Genomic DNA, 17,410 nt, shown 5'->3' on the forward strand with positions numbered 1-17,410 from the left:
GCTGCTCCCCAAAATGTACTGTGCGTAAATTTGTTGTTAGCTGTGATCAGATTTCACATATTTTTGAAACCATATGAACTTCCAATTGACAGTACTGATATTTGAAATACTGAAATCAGAATTTGTTGTACAGGTTAGTCCTCGTCTCACCACCATTCATTTAGTGACTGTTCAAAGATACAACAGCACTGAAAAAAGTGACATGACCATTTTTCACACTTATGGCCCTCGCCGCATCCCTACGGTCACGTGATCAAAATTCAGACGCTTGGCAACTGACTCATATTTATGATGGTTGTAGTGTCCCCGGGTCATGTGATCACCTTTTGCGACCTTCTGACAAGCAAAGTCAATGGGGAAGCCAGGTTCACTTAACAACTATGGTCGTAAAATGGGGCAAAACTCACTTAACATGTGTCTTGCTTAACAACGGAAATTTAGGCTCAACTGTAGTCGTTGAAGACTACCTTGATACACAAATGTCAGAATCACTCATATTTTAACCTTGAGCTAGGGACCTAATACTGCCGCATTGGTTTGGTTTTGGCCCATGAATAAAGAAGCATTTAAGTTCCCATTCAGCCACATGTTCATTCTACAGAGGAATTCTTTCTTTCTTCCTTCCCAGCACCTGCCATCCCCTTATGCCACATTGGCATCTCTGGAGCCAATACACTACTCCCCAGAGAGTTTTTCGTGATGGATATTGATCTTACTGTTCTACACCAGAGTCTCTGAATGCAGATATTTTTCGGAACGGTAAGATGAAATCTGCTTGCCCCGGGGCAAGCTGGGGAAACGTGACGTTAATGTAATTCTGAAAAGCTTCCCTGGTTTCTAATATTTCAGCTTCCAGGCTGTCTTTCCAGGCTGTCATATATTCCAGTTGCTGGTTCAGAGATAGGATTTCACTTTCTTTCCTGTTCACCTCAACGTTCACCTCTTCAAGCTGAGCCTCACGAATATTATCAGCGGTTTCCAGCAGTTTCCTAGTCTCTTCCTCAAATTCCTTTTGAGAGACCATAAAGGCACTTTCCAATTCATGTTTTTTCTCCCAGGCTAACCGTTGCAAGTTCTTCTGATAAATTTCATTAGCAATTACCCCAGCCTGGTGGATTTGCTCCAAAAATTTTCTGGATGAATGAAAGGAAAAAACATACCACCCGTTTAGAAATGATTTCCACCGCAAGTGATTTTGAACTTAGGTTTATGTAGATTGCTTAATTCAATTATAAAATTATGTAAGACAGTGAAGGGAAGAAAAAAGAATAAGCCCAGAGTGAAATCTGTGGAATAAGGAGATAACTTTGACAGAAATATACAATATACGTCACCAAGGCAGCGGAGGGATGAGTGTGTGAAACATAGTGCTTCCGTGAAAATAAGACCCGGTTTTATTAAAAAAAAATTCCTCCAAAAGAGGCACCAGGTCTTATTTTGGGGGGCTGTCTTTTCCACTCACCTCACGGTGGCGGCATCAACAGCCCTGCCCACCTAGCCCACTTCTGCGGCCAAAGGAGCAGCTTCATTCTGCAGCTGAGAATGGAGCTCCGGCCTGCATTTCACCATTAGAGGCCTTCTGGAAAGACCTCTGCAGCTGAGAATCGAGCTACGGATTGAATCCGTAGCTCGGTTCTTGTCTGCAGAGGCCTTCCAGAAAGGCCTGACTGCGAAATGAGGCCAGGGGATGCTGCAGAAGAAGTGGGCCGGTGAGGAGAGGCAGATATGAATTCACAGGAGGCCTGGTAAATAAGTGTGGGGTGCGTGGGGCTTCTCCAACCCCCCACCCCTGCCCTAGCTTGATTTTTAGGCGTGCACCTCGTCCCAAAACTAGGGCTTATTTTTGGGGTAGGGGTTACATTAGGCTCACCCCTAAAAATCAAGCTAGGGCTTATTTTTAGGGGAAACACAGTACTTTAAGCCCACAACAGACAGATAATATTCAAAAGCAACTCAGATAGACACCTCCCTAATTCACTAATGATATTTTCAAGATTCCGTTCTTATAGCCAGCCTCAAGAAAAGTAGTTTTAGCACTTCCTATGGAGTTACAAATAGTCCTCAACTTATGACCACAACTGACCCAAACTTTCTGTTGCTAACTAAGACAGTTAAATGATTTTTGCCCCATTTTATGACCTTTCTTGCCCCGGTTGTTAAGTGAATCACTGCAGTTGTTAACTCAGTGAAACGGTTGTTAAGTGAATCTGGTTTCTGCATTGACTTTGCTTGTCAGAAGGTCGCGAAAGGTGATCACATGACCCAGGGAGGCTGCAACCGTCATAAAATATGAACCAGTTGCCAATCATTCAAATTTTGATCACGTGACTATGGGGTTGCTGCAACGGTTGTACATGTGAAAAACGGTCATAAGTCACTTTTTTTCAGTGCCGTTGTAACTTCAAATGATCACTAAATGAACTGTTGTAGGTTGAGGACTACTTGTATTTTCTTAGTCTGATCTATCTAGCGCAGGGGTAGACAACCTTGGCTCTTTTATGACTCGTGGACTTCAACTCCCAGAATTCCTGAGCCAGCCCTGCTGGCTCAGGAATTCTGGGAATTGAAGTCCACGAATCATAAAAGAGCCAAGGTTGCCTACCCCTGATCTAGCGGGTCTGACAAAATCTAAATGCCAAAACTCATATTATTCTATCACACAAGCTTGCACCCATGAACACATTGTTAGGGAGTTGACTATTCTGACTCAGTGAAAAATTGCAAAGCCTATTAGTACTAGACACATAACAGCTGGACAGGTCAGAATTTTCTTTTTTGAAACACATTTAATTTTTTCAAAAAATTTACATTTTAGATATTTCTGTAATTAAGGTTCAGGAGAGAAATTCCAAACTTCTTATTTCTTGCTATTAGTCCATTACATTTGGAGATGGTGATTTTAGCCATCTTTGAAGAGCAGGCTCTTATCACTAATGAAGTAAAAAAAAATATAGGTATTCCTTCCCAGCTGATTTAATAATTGCAGTCTGCTCTTCTCCAGTGCAGCTTCCTTTATGTATTCAACATCTGATCATACAGTATTTAGGATTTCTGATAATATATGTCAATTCATAGAACAAAACGTTTTCACTGTCCAGTTAGTCATTAATAATTGTCTAAAGTTGGGGAGGCATGACTCAAGCAGTACCTTTATCACTTTACAATGAGTTAATTCAATTTTTAAATAGGGATATAGACCCCATCATCTCAGATATGGTTTTTGCCAGCATAAAGAGGGACCTTTTTTAGCAGCATATTGTCCTTAAATGGGAAAAGAGATTAAAGCAAGAAGAATGCTTTAACTAGCAAAAGGTAATGGCCTTGTACATAATTATTTAAAATACTAGCAAAAGAATAGACTACATTTGTATGCATAGCACAAAGGCCTACTACACTAGATTCCTCTACATTAGCACAGAGCAGTTTGAGGAAGATTTCTTCCCTTCAGGAAATTCTAGATCAGTGGTGGCGAACCTATGGCACGCGTGCCAGAGGTGGCACTCAGAGCCCTCTCTGTTGGCACACGTGCCACCATCGCCAGCAGCAGGTCCATCAGGCCGGCACCGCCACCCGGAGCAGGAGCCCTGCCCAGCACAAAGGAGGCGAAGCGGCCGACTAACAAGCTCGAGTAGAGGTGGTAGAGCAGAGGTCACCAACCATTGTCGATTGGTGGACTGGAAGAAAAGGGAGGGGGGAAGCATTTTACATGCATGCATGCACGAGCATGCACGCACTGCAAATGGGGCGGGACTAGTGCCTGTGTGATACTCACTAACCCTGCCCCGTTCTTGCGTGGTGCAGTGCCTTTTATCTGCACCCCGAGATGTGGCAGCGGCCGTTTTTGCGCCTTGCAGCACGGTGGCCCATTTTTGCGCTCCCGGGTTTTGCGTGCCAGAGGCAGCTCTCAGAGGCGCCTCCCTGCCCCCCCCCAGGGCACCACAATGCTGATGCGGCCCTGGCACTTTGTGATAAATAAGTGGGTTTTGGGTTGCGGTTTGGGCACTCAGTCTCTAAAAGGTTCGCCATCACTGTTCTAGATCAAATCCAATGCCTGATGAGAAACCAGATTTTTTTTTGTTTTTTAAGGACATGGGATAGTTAAGCTGAGTACTTTTCCTGTTTGGCAAGAAGTACAGCTGCCTTGTGTCTCTCATCCTGCCTCCCGTCAGCTACAGCTGCCATTTTTTCCATAGCCAGCTGTAGCATCATCCGCTGCAGTTTGTGAGTGTTTCTCTGCTCAGCAGCTTCTGATTCTCTCTTCAGCTCCAGTTCCAAGTGCTGCAGCATTTCGGTCCTTGTTTTCTTCACAGTATTCTTTAGCAAAAAATAAATACACCAATAAATGCATCAGAAGAACAAACAATCAGAACAAAAGAAAGAATTACAATTTCTTCCCCCTGCTTTAAATAAGAGTCTGGAAAGAATATGCCTGCAGAGGAAGATTGAGGCTCTGAATCCTTTCCTAAGCTTCCCTATGTGTAAAAATCTAGCATGTTGGAGGGAAAAATTAGAAGATTTAGACCACTAGAATGTAGGGTGAGAGCAGATATGTGACCCTGATTAAGATCTGGGAAAGATAACATCTTCTGTACTTTCTACGTGCTCATAACGATCTGGTACCTATTTTTACTTTCACAAATAAATAGAATTCTGTACAGGTAGTCCCCAACATACGACCACAATTGAACCCAAAATTTTATTTGCTGAGTGAAATATTTGTTACATTTCTTAGGTGAGTTTTGCCCCATTTTATGACTTTTCTTGCTACAATTGTTAAGTGAATCGCTGCAGTTGCTAATTTAGTAACATGGCTGTTGAGTGAATCTGGCTTCCCCATTAACTTTGCTGGTCGGACGGTCGCAAAAAGTGATCATGTGACCCCCCGAGACACTGTAACTGTCGTAAATATGAGTCAGTTTCCAAGTGCCGGAATTTTGATCACTTGATCTGGGAGATGCTGCAATGGTTATAGGTGTTTAAAACGGTCATAAATCACTTTTTTTCAGTGCCGTTGTAACTGTGAATGGTCACTAAATGAACTGTTGTAAGTCCAGTACTACCTGTATAGAGAATGGACTTTTTTATTACCTTCTTTTCTCTTGCCAATGGGTTCCCAAGGGTTAGGCAACCCTTGGAAATGATATGAGATATGCATATACTGTAGGAGGAAGAGTCTCAAATCACCAGAAATCGGTTTCTTATGCTAATGATATGTCTATGTAAGTTCCAAAGCATTGAGTTATTATTTCATAGGGTGGATAGAAAAAATAAAATTACTACTGACTTCTAATGTTTGTTCATGTTTCTTTTTAAGTTCTTTAATATCTTTCTTGTGTAGTGCTTCAGCGTGATTGAGAGCATCTTCTACTGCATCTTCTTTTGCTACCTCAGCCTACAAAACAGGCCGCGAATAGAAGCAGTTGGTTAATACAACTGTGCTAAAGACATCACGCAGGACTGATCACATGGTACAATCTCAATTGCTAGGATGGCTCTTTAGCAACAGAGTTGTCCTTGTTCATGGCATTGATTCTTCTCCCATTGTGTCCTCCCCAACCTGTTCCAGAAGGGTTGTTCCAGAAGGAAAAGCGTTATTGCCCAAGCCGAAGTCAACTCTAACCCCCAGATTAGTTACAGTAGTCCTTGACTTACAACCATTTGTTTAGTGACCGTTCGAGGTTACAACAGAACTGATAAAAGTGACTTACGAGCGGTGTTCACACTTGCAACCATTGCAACCTCCCCATGGTCACGTGAACAAAATTCAGGCACTTGGCAACGGGCATGTCATTTATGTTGGTTGCGGTGTCCTGTGGTTATGTGACTGACATTTGTAATCTTCCCAGTCCGCTTCCAACAAATGCAGAAGAAGCCAGATTTGCCTAATGGCTGAGGATTCACTTAACAACTGTGGCAAAAAAGGTCATAAAATAGGGCAAAACTCACTTAACAACTGCCTGGAAAAGCAATGGAAATTCTGGGCTCCGTTGTGATTGTAAGTCAAGGACTATCTGTAATTCTTCATAATTTGAGAAGAACATAAGAATAGCCCTCTGGAACAGGCTTTTTTTATTTTTATTATTACAAATATTTGCATCTGTCTGTGCTTCAAGTAACTCCAGTGCTTCTTTTAAACTTAAAATGAAGTTAATACAATAAAATTCTACTTCATGTATATTGAACACCTCAGACAATGTTCTAAAAAGTAAAATTCATGGCTTAATTGGAAATACAATTGAGAAGTTGGAACTGTAAGCACGTGGTCTAGATTTGAACTTTTACTGTCACCTTTTGGGAAGAAATCCATAGGATATTTAAACTGAAGATTATTGGTTAAGGACAGATAGCATTTAGATTCTATCAAGGTTTTTTTTTTGTATAGGCAAAAACTATTATAAAAAAGGATCGCCACATTAAAAAAGAAAAGATGTTGAGACTCTGGAAAGAGTGCAGAGAAAAGCAACAAAAATGAGTAGGACCCTGGAGGCTAAAACATGAAGAATGGTTGCAAGAATTGGGTTTGTCTAGTCTAGTGAAAAGAAGGACTAGGGGTCACTTGATAGCAGTCTTCCAATATTTGAGGGGCTGCCACAAAGAAGAGGGAGGTCAGCTTATTTTTCAAAGCACTGGAAGGCAAGACAAGAAGCAATGGATGGAAACTAATCAAGGAGAGAAGCAAACTAGAACTAAGGAGAAATTTCCTAACAGTGAGAATAATTAACCAACGGAACAGTTGTCTTCAGAAGTTGTGGGTGCTCCATCACTGGAGGCTTTTGAAAAGACACTGAACAGCCACTTGTCTAAAATGGTATAGGGCCTCCTGCTTGCACAGGGGGTTGGACTAGAAGACCTCCAAAGTTCCTTCCAACTGTGTTATTATTAAACAACATTAAGACAAATCTATACCTGATTTGTACCAGTACTGCTGATATATTGTACCTATGACATCTATTAACATGCATCACAAGGAAAATCTACATTACATCGTAAACATTAAGAAGGTTTATATTTAACATCACAGAAGAATAGTTTTACCTGAAGCAAGAGTTTAGTTTGCACTTTTTCTATTCGTTTTTGTATTTCCTGTTCTCTTTGGTCTACATCTTCTTGCTTAAGGTCTGCTCCAATCTCTATATAAAGTAATATAATTGAAGGCCACAGCATATATTATATTTGGATTATTTGGTCACACATGCCATTAAAAAAATCAAAACTTTAATTTAAAAGCATTAAACCATTACCATCATTTTGTGAAGACTAGTGTGCACAATCAAACGTGCCATACTTATATTAATTAAACATATAAGAAAAGTTGTGAATGTTAAGCTGCCATTCTCTGATTAGGCTTGATAAGAATTTAACCCAATAACTTTGGGAGAGATGGAAATAGAAATAGCACTTAGACTTATATACTGCTCCATAGTGCTTTACAACAGAGGTCCCCAACCTTTTGGGCACCAGGGACCAGTTTCATGGGAAAAGGTTTTTCCACGGACCGGAGAGTATGTGGTTTTGTGTGCTGCCTGCATCTTGCGGATGGGGCTTTGTTTGTGCGGACCGGTTGCTAGCATGCTGCAGCCTGGTACCAGTCCACGGACCGGGGGTTGAGGACCCCTGCTTTACAGTACTCTCTGAGTGGTTTGCAGTCAGCCTATTGCCCCCAACAATCTGGGTCCTCATTATATAGACCTTGGAAGGATGGAATGCTGAGTCAATCTTGAACCGGTCAGGATCAAACTCCTGGCAGTGGGCTGAGTTAGCCTGCAATATTGCATTCTAACCACTGTGCCACCACAGGTCATAAATCTATCTCTACCCTAAATATTCCACATTTCAGCTTGTCTCAACAGATTACATGGCAATGGCAAGATAGATCCTTACAGATCTTTATGATGTACCATTGGATGCTGTTCCATCTGAGGGATCCTGGTAGAGTATTCCATCTACAGCAGGGTTGCCCAGCCTTGGCAGCTTTAAGACTTGTGGACTTCAACTTCCCCATTTGGCTGGAATTCTGGGAGCTGAAGTTCACAAATCTTAAAATTGTCCAGGTTGGACACTCAGGATCTTCAGTTTTATGCAGTTAACTTCAACATCTAAAGCAGGCATTCTACCCTGCTGGACAACCAGCACTAGAGGTATCGAGTTTGCTCTAGTTTTTTTTTCCAAAGTGATCAGAAGGTCGCACAGGCCAGAAATAATTAATAATCATGTGATGCAATGATTATACCATAGAAATTGGGGATAAAGAAGCATACTAATTATAGCACTAATTTTGTCATGGATGGGTCGAAGGGGGAAAATTAATAATGTGTAACTGCAAAATCCAAGCATTAGGCATATTGTATACTACAGTAAGCCAGGCCAAATCTTTTACTGATCTTAAAAGTTTCTCCATTCAAAGCCAAAGAAAGCCACTGGTTTGCCAGATTAAAGCTGTGTTCTCTGAATGACTGAACACAAAAGCATCAAATTTACACATTAAGCCATACTTTGCTTAACCATGGTTTGTTGGAAAAAGTATAACTGTTCATATTCGCATACATGCTAAGTCATAAACTAGGATTTATGAATCACCCATAGCTGGATTCGCACAATATATCTAATCTAAATTAAATGAAACATGAAAGTTTAATATGTTTGAACCCAGTCTCTCTCACTGAGCCCAGGATAGTTGCCTCTTCCATCAACGTATTAATTATAAAGAAATTTAAAATATATATTCAAAGCCCATTAAAGCAATATTTAATAATTTAAGCAGGTCCTTGAGTTGAAGAATCCTATTTTCCATATTATGGACCATTGGACCATCCAATTATTCAAAAGCACAGAATGATGTTGTACGCACTTAGATACAAGTAACAAATTTATAAATCTCCATACATTTCATTTTCCTCCTTTTTGATATCAAGTAGAAAGATATATTCCCTACTAGACCAAAGATGCTCTTTTCCTTAATGATATTTGCAGCCTTTTTTCCTATTTTTTTCTCCCATTTTATTGTTCATATGAATAACTAAGATTGTTCATGTTCTTGTATGCAGATTCTTTAGAACATGTTCAATATATGAATCATCATAGGTTATTGAGGAGATTGACTTACCCAATATATCTTTGTGTGTATAATACCGAGTTTTATAAGGTTTATATTCCCTAATCCGGTCAAAGGTCTCTGGTGTAGGAGGCGGTGGAATTAGTTTTGAACAAACAGCACAGCAAACAAATGTATCAAAATCTGGATTTCTAATCATGATTGCATGAGATCTTTTCCCTCCTTTGAAGAGAATGAAGTAACTTATTCAGATGCAGATACAAAAGCGTAATTCTTCCATTCAAAGCTGAATTATATTTGGTGTTCCTTTGAGTTTGTGCATGTCAGTGGAATAAATAAGGTGGCTTCAGCATTGTATGGCAAGATGGTCAGTGGAAGAAAGAGAAAAGGACCACCATTATATGGCAAGATATGTATCCACCTGCTTCTTCAGGAGCTGCTTATTAAGAAACTAGTTACATTGTCATGACTGTATCTGAGGCTATGAGTTAAATCCCACCTAGTAACTGTTGCTAGGCAAAGTAAGTTTTGCTCATAAAAGCATTTGCGACATCAATTAATATTACATAGCATCTTGGAATATTTTTATAATTGATAAAAGTCTCATTTGCTTTTCTAAAACAATGTACATGAATTATTACCGTATTTACTATCCAAATATTTAAACCAAAAACTTAATATTCCACTAAATGGAAATATGCAGGGAAGCTCAAAACATTGAAGTAACTCATGGAAATATATTTTAACAGATTAGTTTTATTGCCTTGAGTGAAAAATATCAATCCATCAATCATTCAAAACACTAAATCATAAATAAATTACTTTGGAAGAGACTAGGGCAGTTTTCCTTATTTAATATTTGAATATTAAAAATTTGCACAGCTGGATGATTATACAAAAGACACATTTTAGGAATGTTTTTTGAGTGACTTACTAAAACACTGATGCTTAATAATAAACTTTAAAATCAGGCAGTGAAGTTTTGGTAATGATTCTAAAGCATCTATTGACAGTATAGATAAGAAATAATACACAAATATTCTGCAGTACTCCTTTTATTTATAATGTACTTTATTCAAAATATTAATAGGTAATAGGATTTCACACTGATGTTTAAACTGGATAATTGTTTTTTAAATTCACTATTGTATAAAAATTAATGCTAATGCTTCAGACAAAATCCTGAAAGTCACCATTCAGAAAATCAAGTCTTCCTCCATGTTAATATCAACAATGACAATAATTTCCTTTAGTCCCATTTTGAGGTCTTGCGTTTCATAAGTCTGTTTCCTTCACTGTCGATAGCTTCATAGAGATCCTTTTTGTTTTCTTGTTGTGCGTGCAAGTACCCAATATAAGCTACACAAAGAGTAATTGTCACAAGGCCAAAAGCCATAACTGCTTTGTTCTGTGAAAATGAAAAAATAATAGTTTGAAATCCAGACATTTTATTTAATCCATGTCCTATGCACCATGCATCTTAAAAGTATTTTATTAAGCTATGCCCTGATGACCTATTTTATTTTCCATCTTCATCTAGCTTTCAAGGAGAAAAAGGAAATGACTAGAATTAAGGCTGCAGTCCTTTATATAAGTGGAATATTTTTATTTTTTTTTATTTTGCGGTCACAGACCAAAATGCAAGTGCAACAAAAGAAAACACAAGAAAAATATAATCACAAACAATTAAACACCAGAAGCCTTGGCTAAAGGGAATTACAACGTTCTCCTCTAATAGTTACAGCTCTTAAAAGAAATTTAGAAACCTGAGAAGTAATATAGGAGGAGCCATCCCCTAGACAATATAAGACCAAATTACTAACATTAGAACCAGAGGGATCAATTCCAAGGAGAGACAATAATTTAATTCTGCCTGTGTTATACATAGGGCAGTATGATAAGACATGCTCCACAGTTTCAACTTCAGCCCTATCACAGGGGCATAGTCGCTCACTAAACAGGAGCCTCTTGAATCGCCCGTCGAGTAGTGCTGAGGGCAAGACATTGAAACGAGCCAGGGAAAAGACTCTTCTATACTTAGGGATGGTTAAGAGTATAGAAATATGAAGCCATCCTCAATCCATAATTATTAGAATGGCTGAAGATCAAAGGGGAGCAGGTTTTGTTGGCTCTGGCTCTTAAATATTGCAAATCTATGTCCACAAGCCGTTGGACTACCCTAAACTGGGCATCCTTGAGACCATAATCTCCCAGAGCATCCCTCGTAAAACCTAGCAAGTGGAGTTTCTTCGTCAGCTATAAGTGGAATATAGTTCTCCAACGGTTCTTTTGAAAAACCACAGCAAGTGGCAGCACTTGGGGGTCATCTTGCTGATTTTGGAAAAACTAAGCAAGGAGGGACCTGGTTAGTAGTTGAAAGGGAGACTACTAGGACAGCCCAGGGCTCTAGGCTAGAATGAGAATTTGAAGAGGTATCCTAGAAGGCAGTATCAAAATACATCTGTACTGTTGCCAAAATAGCAGCATTAATGTATTTGTGTAGCCCCTTAAAAGTCAAGCTTTTTTAAAGTCAGTAAAGGCAATGTTCCCAATTATTTGCCTGATTTATTATGAAACAGAAGGCATGTAAATTGCAATGAAATGGCTTAGTTGAGTTAGGTATATAAAATATGAATAGTTAATCTTCTTTAGTTCCTCAATACCTTTTTTTTTTTTTTTTTTTTTTTAACAGAGACTGTGTGTTCCTTGAGTGTGAAATGTTTGTTTGGACAAAATGGGTCTCATCCAAATTGCATGTTGTTTTCCCATACATTTTAAATATGCTCCTATTCATGACCGATTAGGTTTTATAGTATTTTATCAACAATTCAGTACAGCTATAGAAATACCCACTGGCCTCTGAAAGCTTAATTCAATAGGCAAATTACTTCTTCATTTATAAAATCTTAATGGTTGCTGGTAAGAGTGTAGAGGACATTACAGTTCTCCTATTCATGTTAAAAAAGATAGTGGCTAAAGTATTTTAATATCATACTATTTTAATTAGCAAGTTACCAACTTTTTTCTATCAAAACTAATGTTATGCCTGAATTAAAAATGGAAAGTTATCAGAAGTTAAATATAAATGACCTCTTAAACAACTTATAATAGCTGAGTTTACTTAAATGTAATAAACCATAATTGGATTTAGATAAAATGCTAAGTCATTAACTATAAATCCAAAACATAAAGACTAGGGTCATATATCATAGTAAACCCAAACAATTCCTCAGATGTTAATAGCTACAGCCATGTAACTATGCAACTGATGTGCAGGCAAAAATATGGATGTATTTAAATCAGCTGCCCCAAATAACTGTTGTTCTCTTACAGGTTTAATGAAAAGTTCTGGATTCACAGCACGGAACAAAGTAGTAGTTTGGGCACCTCGGAGTCCTGGAATTCGATAATCTTTCTTTTGGGGTGCTTCATGTGGAACATCTGGAGGAACATCTGGAGGCTGCGGTGCTGAAGACATCTTACTGTGGCAGAAATATTTGGACTGTGTGACACTTTACTAGTATCCTGTATTCTAATTGCAATCTAATTGACAAATACAAATAATAAAAGTCCAGGTCTATTATTTTTCAAATCTGGAAAACAGCAGTGATGGGATACCTCCTGAGCATTGCTAGCCAAAAACCTTGAATAATTATCCCATTTTTCTTTCTTAGCAGCTTTCTGTCAAAACAAAACAAACAAAAAACCCTGAGCAAACTATAGCATATAAACAGAAAGCATTTAATCTGGGCCTTGGCATAACATTCCAGAAAGCAGCAATAACATTATACATCAGGATTAATTCTTGCCAATGTCGGGTAGAGTTTCAAACACTGCTAGTCAATATAGCCAGAGCCAAACTAAACAGAACAATACATTAGTATGGAGGAAATTGTGTAACTTCCCATTAATCTTAATTTAATAGTATGATCCACTTGATAATCCAGTGTTTTGGCCTTCCACAATGTTGAGTTATCTAGATACATTGATCTATGACTTACTTCACTGTTCATCAGTTAGGGAAGATGGGAACTGCAGTCCAACAAGTTGGCACAATATTGTTCCAGAGCTATGAGTTCAAATCAATCAAATAGTTGTTTAATTAAAAAGCATTTATGGAAGCAGCTGAAGTTCATAAATGTAATATATGTTACACTTACAGACATCTTGATATTACATGGGAGGTGCCCTGTAGATTCAAATGGTGGAGGCATCTGGAAAGCTGACAAGATTGGATTAGAGGGCGATAGCCCCTCCCACTCTCACTTGCCAGCAACCAGTATTTAAGATGGAGTAGAATCCCCTGGAGATACATTTGATTCCCACTTTCTTAAGCTCAGCACATAAACCTGGGCTATCCCCTAATTAGAGATATCCAGCATTCTGGAGCTAAAAAAAGTGGGGTGGCCTAGGCTTGTGCATGTATTCCACATTTGCCTATACCTGCTACAATTCCAGGAAAATAATGCATTTGATGCTCAAAGGTGTGCATATTTCAGGGGATGCCACTGAGTTTTAAAACTGGGAGAAAGGACATATGGTCTATGCCAGGGGTAGGCAACCTTGGCTCTTTTATGACTCGTGGACTTCAACTCCCAGAATTCCTGAGTCATAAAAGAGCCAAGGTTGCCTACCCCTGGTCTATGCTATGCATTTGAGGTATCTTCTTATCCTCCTTCATTCAAACTAAAGACTATTATAATTCTTCTTCATAGGGGAACTGCTCTAGACTTGTAATTATTTTGGTTGCCCTCCTGCATCTTTTTGAGCTCTGTAAAACCCATCTGAAAATGTGATGACCAAAATTGCATTTAAAATATCACAAGAGTAATCTTTGCCATATATTTTCATTAAATTAGCAATTCTATTTTCAATTCCTGCCCTTTTGACTTCTAATATGGAACCTGCCTTTTTCACACTGGCTGCACATTAAGTTGACGTTTTTATCCAGCTGGTCACCAAGATCCTCTTGATAAACCACTTCAGATCCCGTTAATATATATCAGTCACAGATGGATTTTTCTTGGACCAACATTCATTACACTTGCTTATTATTATTTAAGTCTCGTGATGACCATCTGCCAATTTGGAAAGTTTATTTGACTGTGGTATTTTTCTACCCCAATAGCCACATACAAAACTGCCTTCTACCATATCACACCTTATAATTCTATATGTTCCACCAAGTTAGCAGCCTGGGGGTTTTCATCCACAGATCTCCTATCACTAGCCATCGACGGTTAACGTGCAACCTTTTTTCCTTTAGGGATTTTCCTTGGTAAGGAAGAAGAAGTACAACAGGAAGCGAGGAAAACCTGGGATGATTCTCAATCGACCACCACGATGTCGGCACCTCATTTTTGAAAAAAAATTCTGCAAGCTTTCCTGGAAGCAGCCAAACTCTCTAGAAGATTTCCCCAGCCTTACTTTGAGAAAACAAAGTTTGAACCTAAGATCACCAATGTGGAAAGCCGAAGCACAAGCAAAGAGCTCGCAACTTTTTCTTTCTTTTTTTAAAAAAAATATATGTTATTGTTTTTTTTAATTTTAACAAAAGGTACTTGGGACACACCGTGGTGTTTGGGTAAACAAACATTCCAAAGTAAAAAACATACATAAACAGCTCAACTTAATACATTCACTGTCATCTCTCTATTTCCCTCAAATAACATAACAGATTTAATATATTCCATTTCTAGCTTACATTTCTATTACTACTAAACCTGTTTTAAAACTTTATCAATTTACAATGACCATAATCAAATATTGTTTTACATCAACAAATTATCACTTCAAGTATCTCTTCCAGATATGTTCAAGCTCTTAATCTGAGCTCGCAACTTTTTCTAACCATAGCACGGCTACCAGGAAAAAATCCGGACGGTCCCTGCGTCCGGGTCTTTTGTCAGATAGCGCCCCAGCCCAGATCTGGAACTCCTTGAAGTAGCTCCCTGCTAGAGTGGATGACCAGGCGCTCTTTTCGATATTTTACTACGCTAAGAGAAGCATTCCTAGGAAGACAAAAGCAAGACATCGAAAAGACCTCCACCTTCTTACTCACCTCCCTCCGCGGGCAACCCGAGCCGATTCCCCCTCCCTACATTCCCAACGCAGAACTAAGAAAGACTGGCTCTGTTTTCTGTCTCTATCGCTCTTGTGGCCCTGTTCGAGAGCGCCCCCTAACTTTGCGGAGGCCAGAACGACGCTTCACTTTACAAGCTAGTTGTCTGGGCTAGAAAGCGTGAAATCAATTCAAGAGTTCTCAAGCAGGATGGAGCGACACCCCCCCATCCACCCTTCTGTCAACCAGCTCTTGCGGGGAGAATTTTTTTATTATGGTTGGTTGCACAGTCAGAAGTTTAGACTGGATTTGGGATTTTTATCTACCCATTGAGTCCTCCCCAAGGACCTGGGCTATAGTCAGATGTTATTTGATGGTGTTAAAGATATGATCACAAAGTAGAGCTGCCTTTTGCAGTTGATTGATGGTGATTTTGTCAATGCCAATAGTATTTAAATGGTGCTCCAGATGGTTTGGAATTGCACTTTTACTCTTGGTACTATCTTTGCTTTCTTTTGCTATAGTCTTTTGCTACTTCTATTTGCATCTCTTTGTATTTTGTGATTTTCTCCAGACTTTCCCCCCCCCCCCTATTCTGCTGCCTCCTGGTCCTGCAATGTCCAGTATCCAACTTTTTTGTCTTTCTTATCAACCATTATTAAGTCTAGGGTACTGTGTGGCAGGTGCCTGTCTGTTTGAATTTTAAAGTCCCAGAGCACTTTAGCTTCTTCATTTTCTATTATTTTTCTATTTTATGCTCCCACCAGTTTTTCCTACAAGCAAATTGTATTTCTTGCAGATTTTTCAATGCACCATTGTTGCTACTTTGTCATGTCATTGTACAGTATGTAGTCAGTATGTGCAATCTTCTTGGGATGGGATAGCCTTGCACATGTTTTGAATGTTTGGTATCCATGGGCTCACTTGTTTGGTATTTTTGACAGAGGAATCAATACAATAACAAATAGTGCTGATCATGAGTCTTCTTGAAATATTACTCTTGATATTAATCCCTCCCAATTTATCACCATTGATCAGCAACTGTGCCTTCCGTTATATCATTGACCTTTGCACAAAGCTTCTGATGTGTCTACTCACTCCTGTTATGTCTAGGCACTTGATTATCTAGGTATGTGGCAGGTAGTAAAATGCCTCATTATAATCAATCCAAGCTACATTCATGTTGATCTTCCTACTCCTACAGTTTTCCAAAATCACCTTGACAATTAGGAGCTGATCTTTTGTTCCTCTGTGTTTGGTTAGTTTCCTGTCTGTTCAGGTGGAAAGAGTTTGTTTTCAACTAGATGCTGTTTAACTGCATCAGCTACCATACCAGTTAGCAATTTGAAAGTTATTGGTAAAGCAAGTAATTGGCCTGCAGTTGCCTGGTACTACCTTTTTTGTTGGATCTTTCACTATCAGGTAGGTTTTAATCAGATGTTAACCCCTCACTGCTTTGCAGTTTGTTGTTAAATTGCTTAACAATGAAAGGATGGCAATGAGTGGGTGTAGATGTTTCAACCAAAAACCATTCAGTTCATCTTCACCTAGTGCTGATCAGTTCTTCCTTCCCATTTTTCCACCATTCCTTATTATTTTCAACCCAACTCCAGTGGATTCTGGGCAATGTACAAAGGTTTTTAAAAAAAACATAAAAACAGCTAAAACAGCTAAAACATTAAATTAGGTAGGAGGATTAAATCAGAGGGAGAGCTTCAGCAAAATATTCCCATTTGGGACCAGAATGGAATGATCAGAGATATTCTGGAGACCTACCTGAAGCTTAAAGAAAATTCCATCTTCATAGGATTAAGGACTGGAGGCATCTGGCCCAGGCACCTGGGACTCAATCATTCATATGCCTATTTGTCTATTAAGCAGTGTTACCACAGGTGACCTGACCTCACATCTTCTAGCTAAGTTAAACTGCCCTTCCCATCATATCTGGACCCCACCGTGCCTGCAAAGCATTTCCTTCATGAAACCATTTTTTTCATCCAGAACAGACGTCTGATAGAAATTTGAATATCTGAATGTCTTTTGTCCTAGGGTTTGCTTCAGTAGAATGAATTAAGATTCTCCTGTTCCCCCTTTACAAGTAGTCCTCAGCTTATGACCACAACTGAACCCAAAATTTGTTGTTAAGCAAGACATTTGCTAAGTGAGTTTTGCTCCATTTTACCTTTCTTGCCACAGTTGTTAAGGGAATCACTGCAGTTGTTAAATTAATAACACGGTTGTTAAGTGAATCTGAGTTCTCCATTGTCTTTGCTTGTCAGAAGATTGCAAAAGGGGAT

The 17,410-nt window shown here is 39.0% G+C and overlaps 2 protein-coding genes across 2 annotated transcripts; both read right to left on the reverse strand.

Annotated features, from left to right (window-relative positions):
- Window positions 1-639: 639 nt before the first annotated feature.
- CUNH6orf163 (chromosome unknown C6orf163 homolog) lies at window positions 640-9,251 on the reverse strand. The gene is made up of 5 exons (XM_015812848.2): window positions 9,104-9,251; window positions 7,036-7,130; window positions 5,285-5,392; window positions 4,112-4,314; window positions 640-1,133 (listed from the first exon to the last, which is right to left on the reverse strand). The coding sequence occupies exons 1-5, from the start codon at window positions 9,249-9,251 to the stop codon at window positions 713-715; spliced, it is 975 nt and encodes a 324-aa protein (XP_015668334.1). The 3' UTR covers window positions 640-712.
- A 539-nt stretch (window positions 9,252-9,790) lies between these two features.
- SMIM8 (small integral membrane protein 8) lies at window positions 9,791-15,188 on the reverse strand. The gene is made up of 3 exons (XM_015812856.1): window positions 15,114-15,188; window positions 12,384-12,733; window positions 9,791-10,460 (listed from the first exon to the last, which is right to left on the reverse strand). The coding sequence occupies exons 2-3, from the start codon at window positions 12,528-12,530 to the stop codon at window positions 10,302-10,304; spliced, it is 306 nt and encodes a 101-aa protein (XP_015668342.1). The 5' UTR covers window positions 12,531-12,733; window positions 15,114-15,188; the 3' UTR covers window positions 9,791-10,301.
- Window positions 15,189-17,410: the final 2,222 nt, after the last annotated feature.

This window comes from Protobothrops mucrosquamatus, unplaced genomic scaffold (genome assembly GCF_001527695.2).
Source record: "Protobothrops mucrosquamatus isolate PMUCROS unplaced genomic scaffold, P.Mucros_1.0 scaffold114, whole genome shotgun sequence".
Taxonomy (NCBI): Eukaryota; Metazoa; Chordata; class Lepidosauria; order Squamata; family Viperidae; genus Protobothrops; species Protobothrops mucrosquamatus.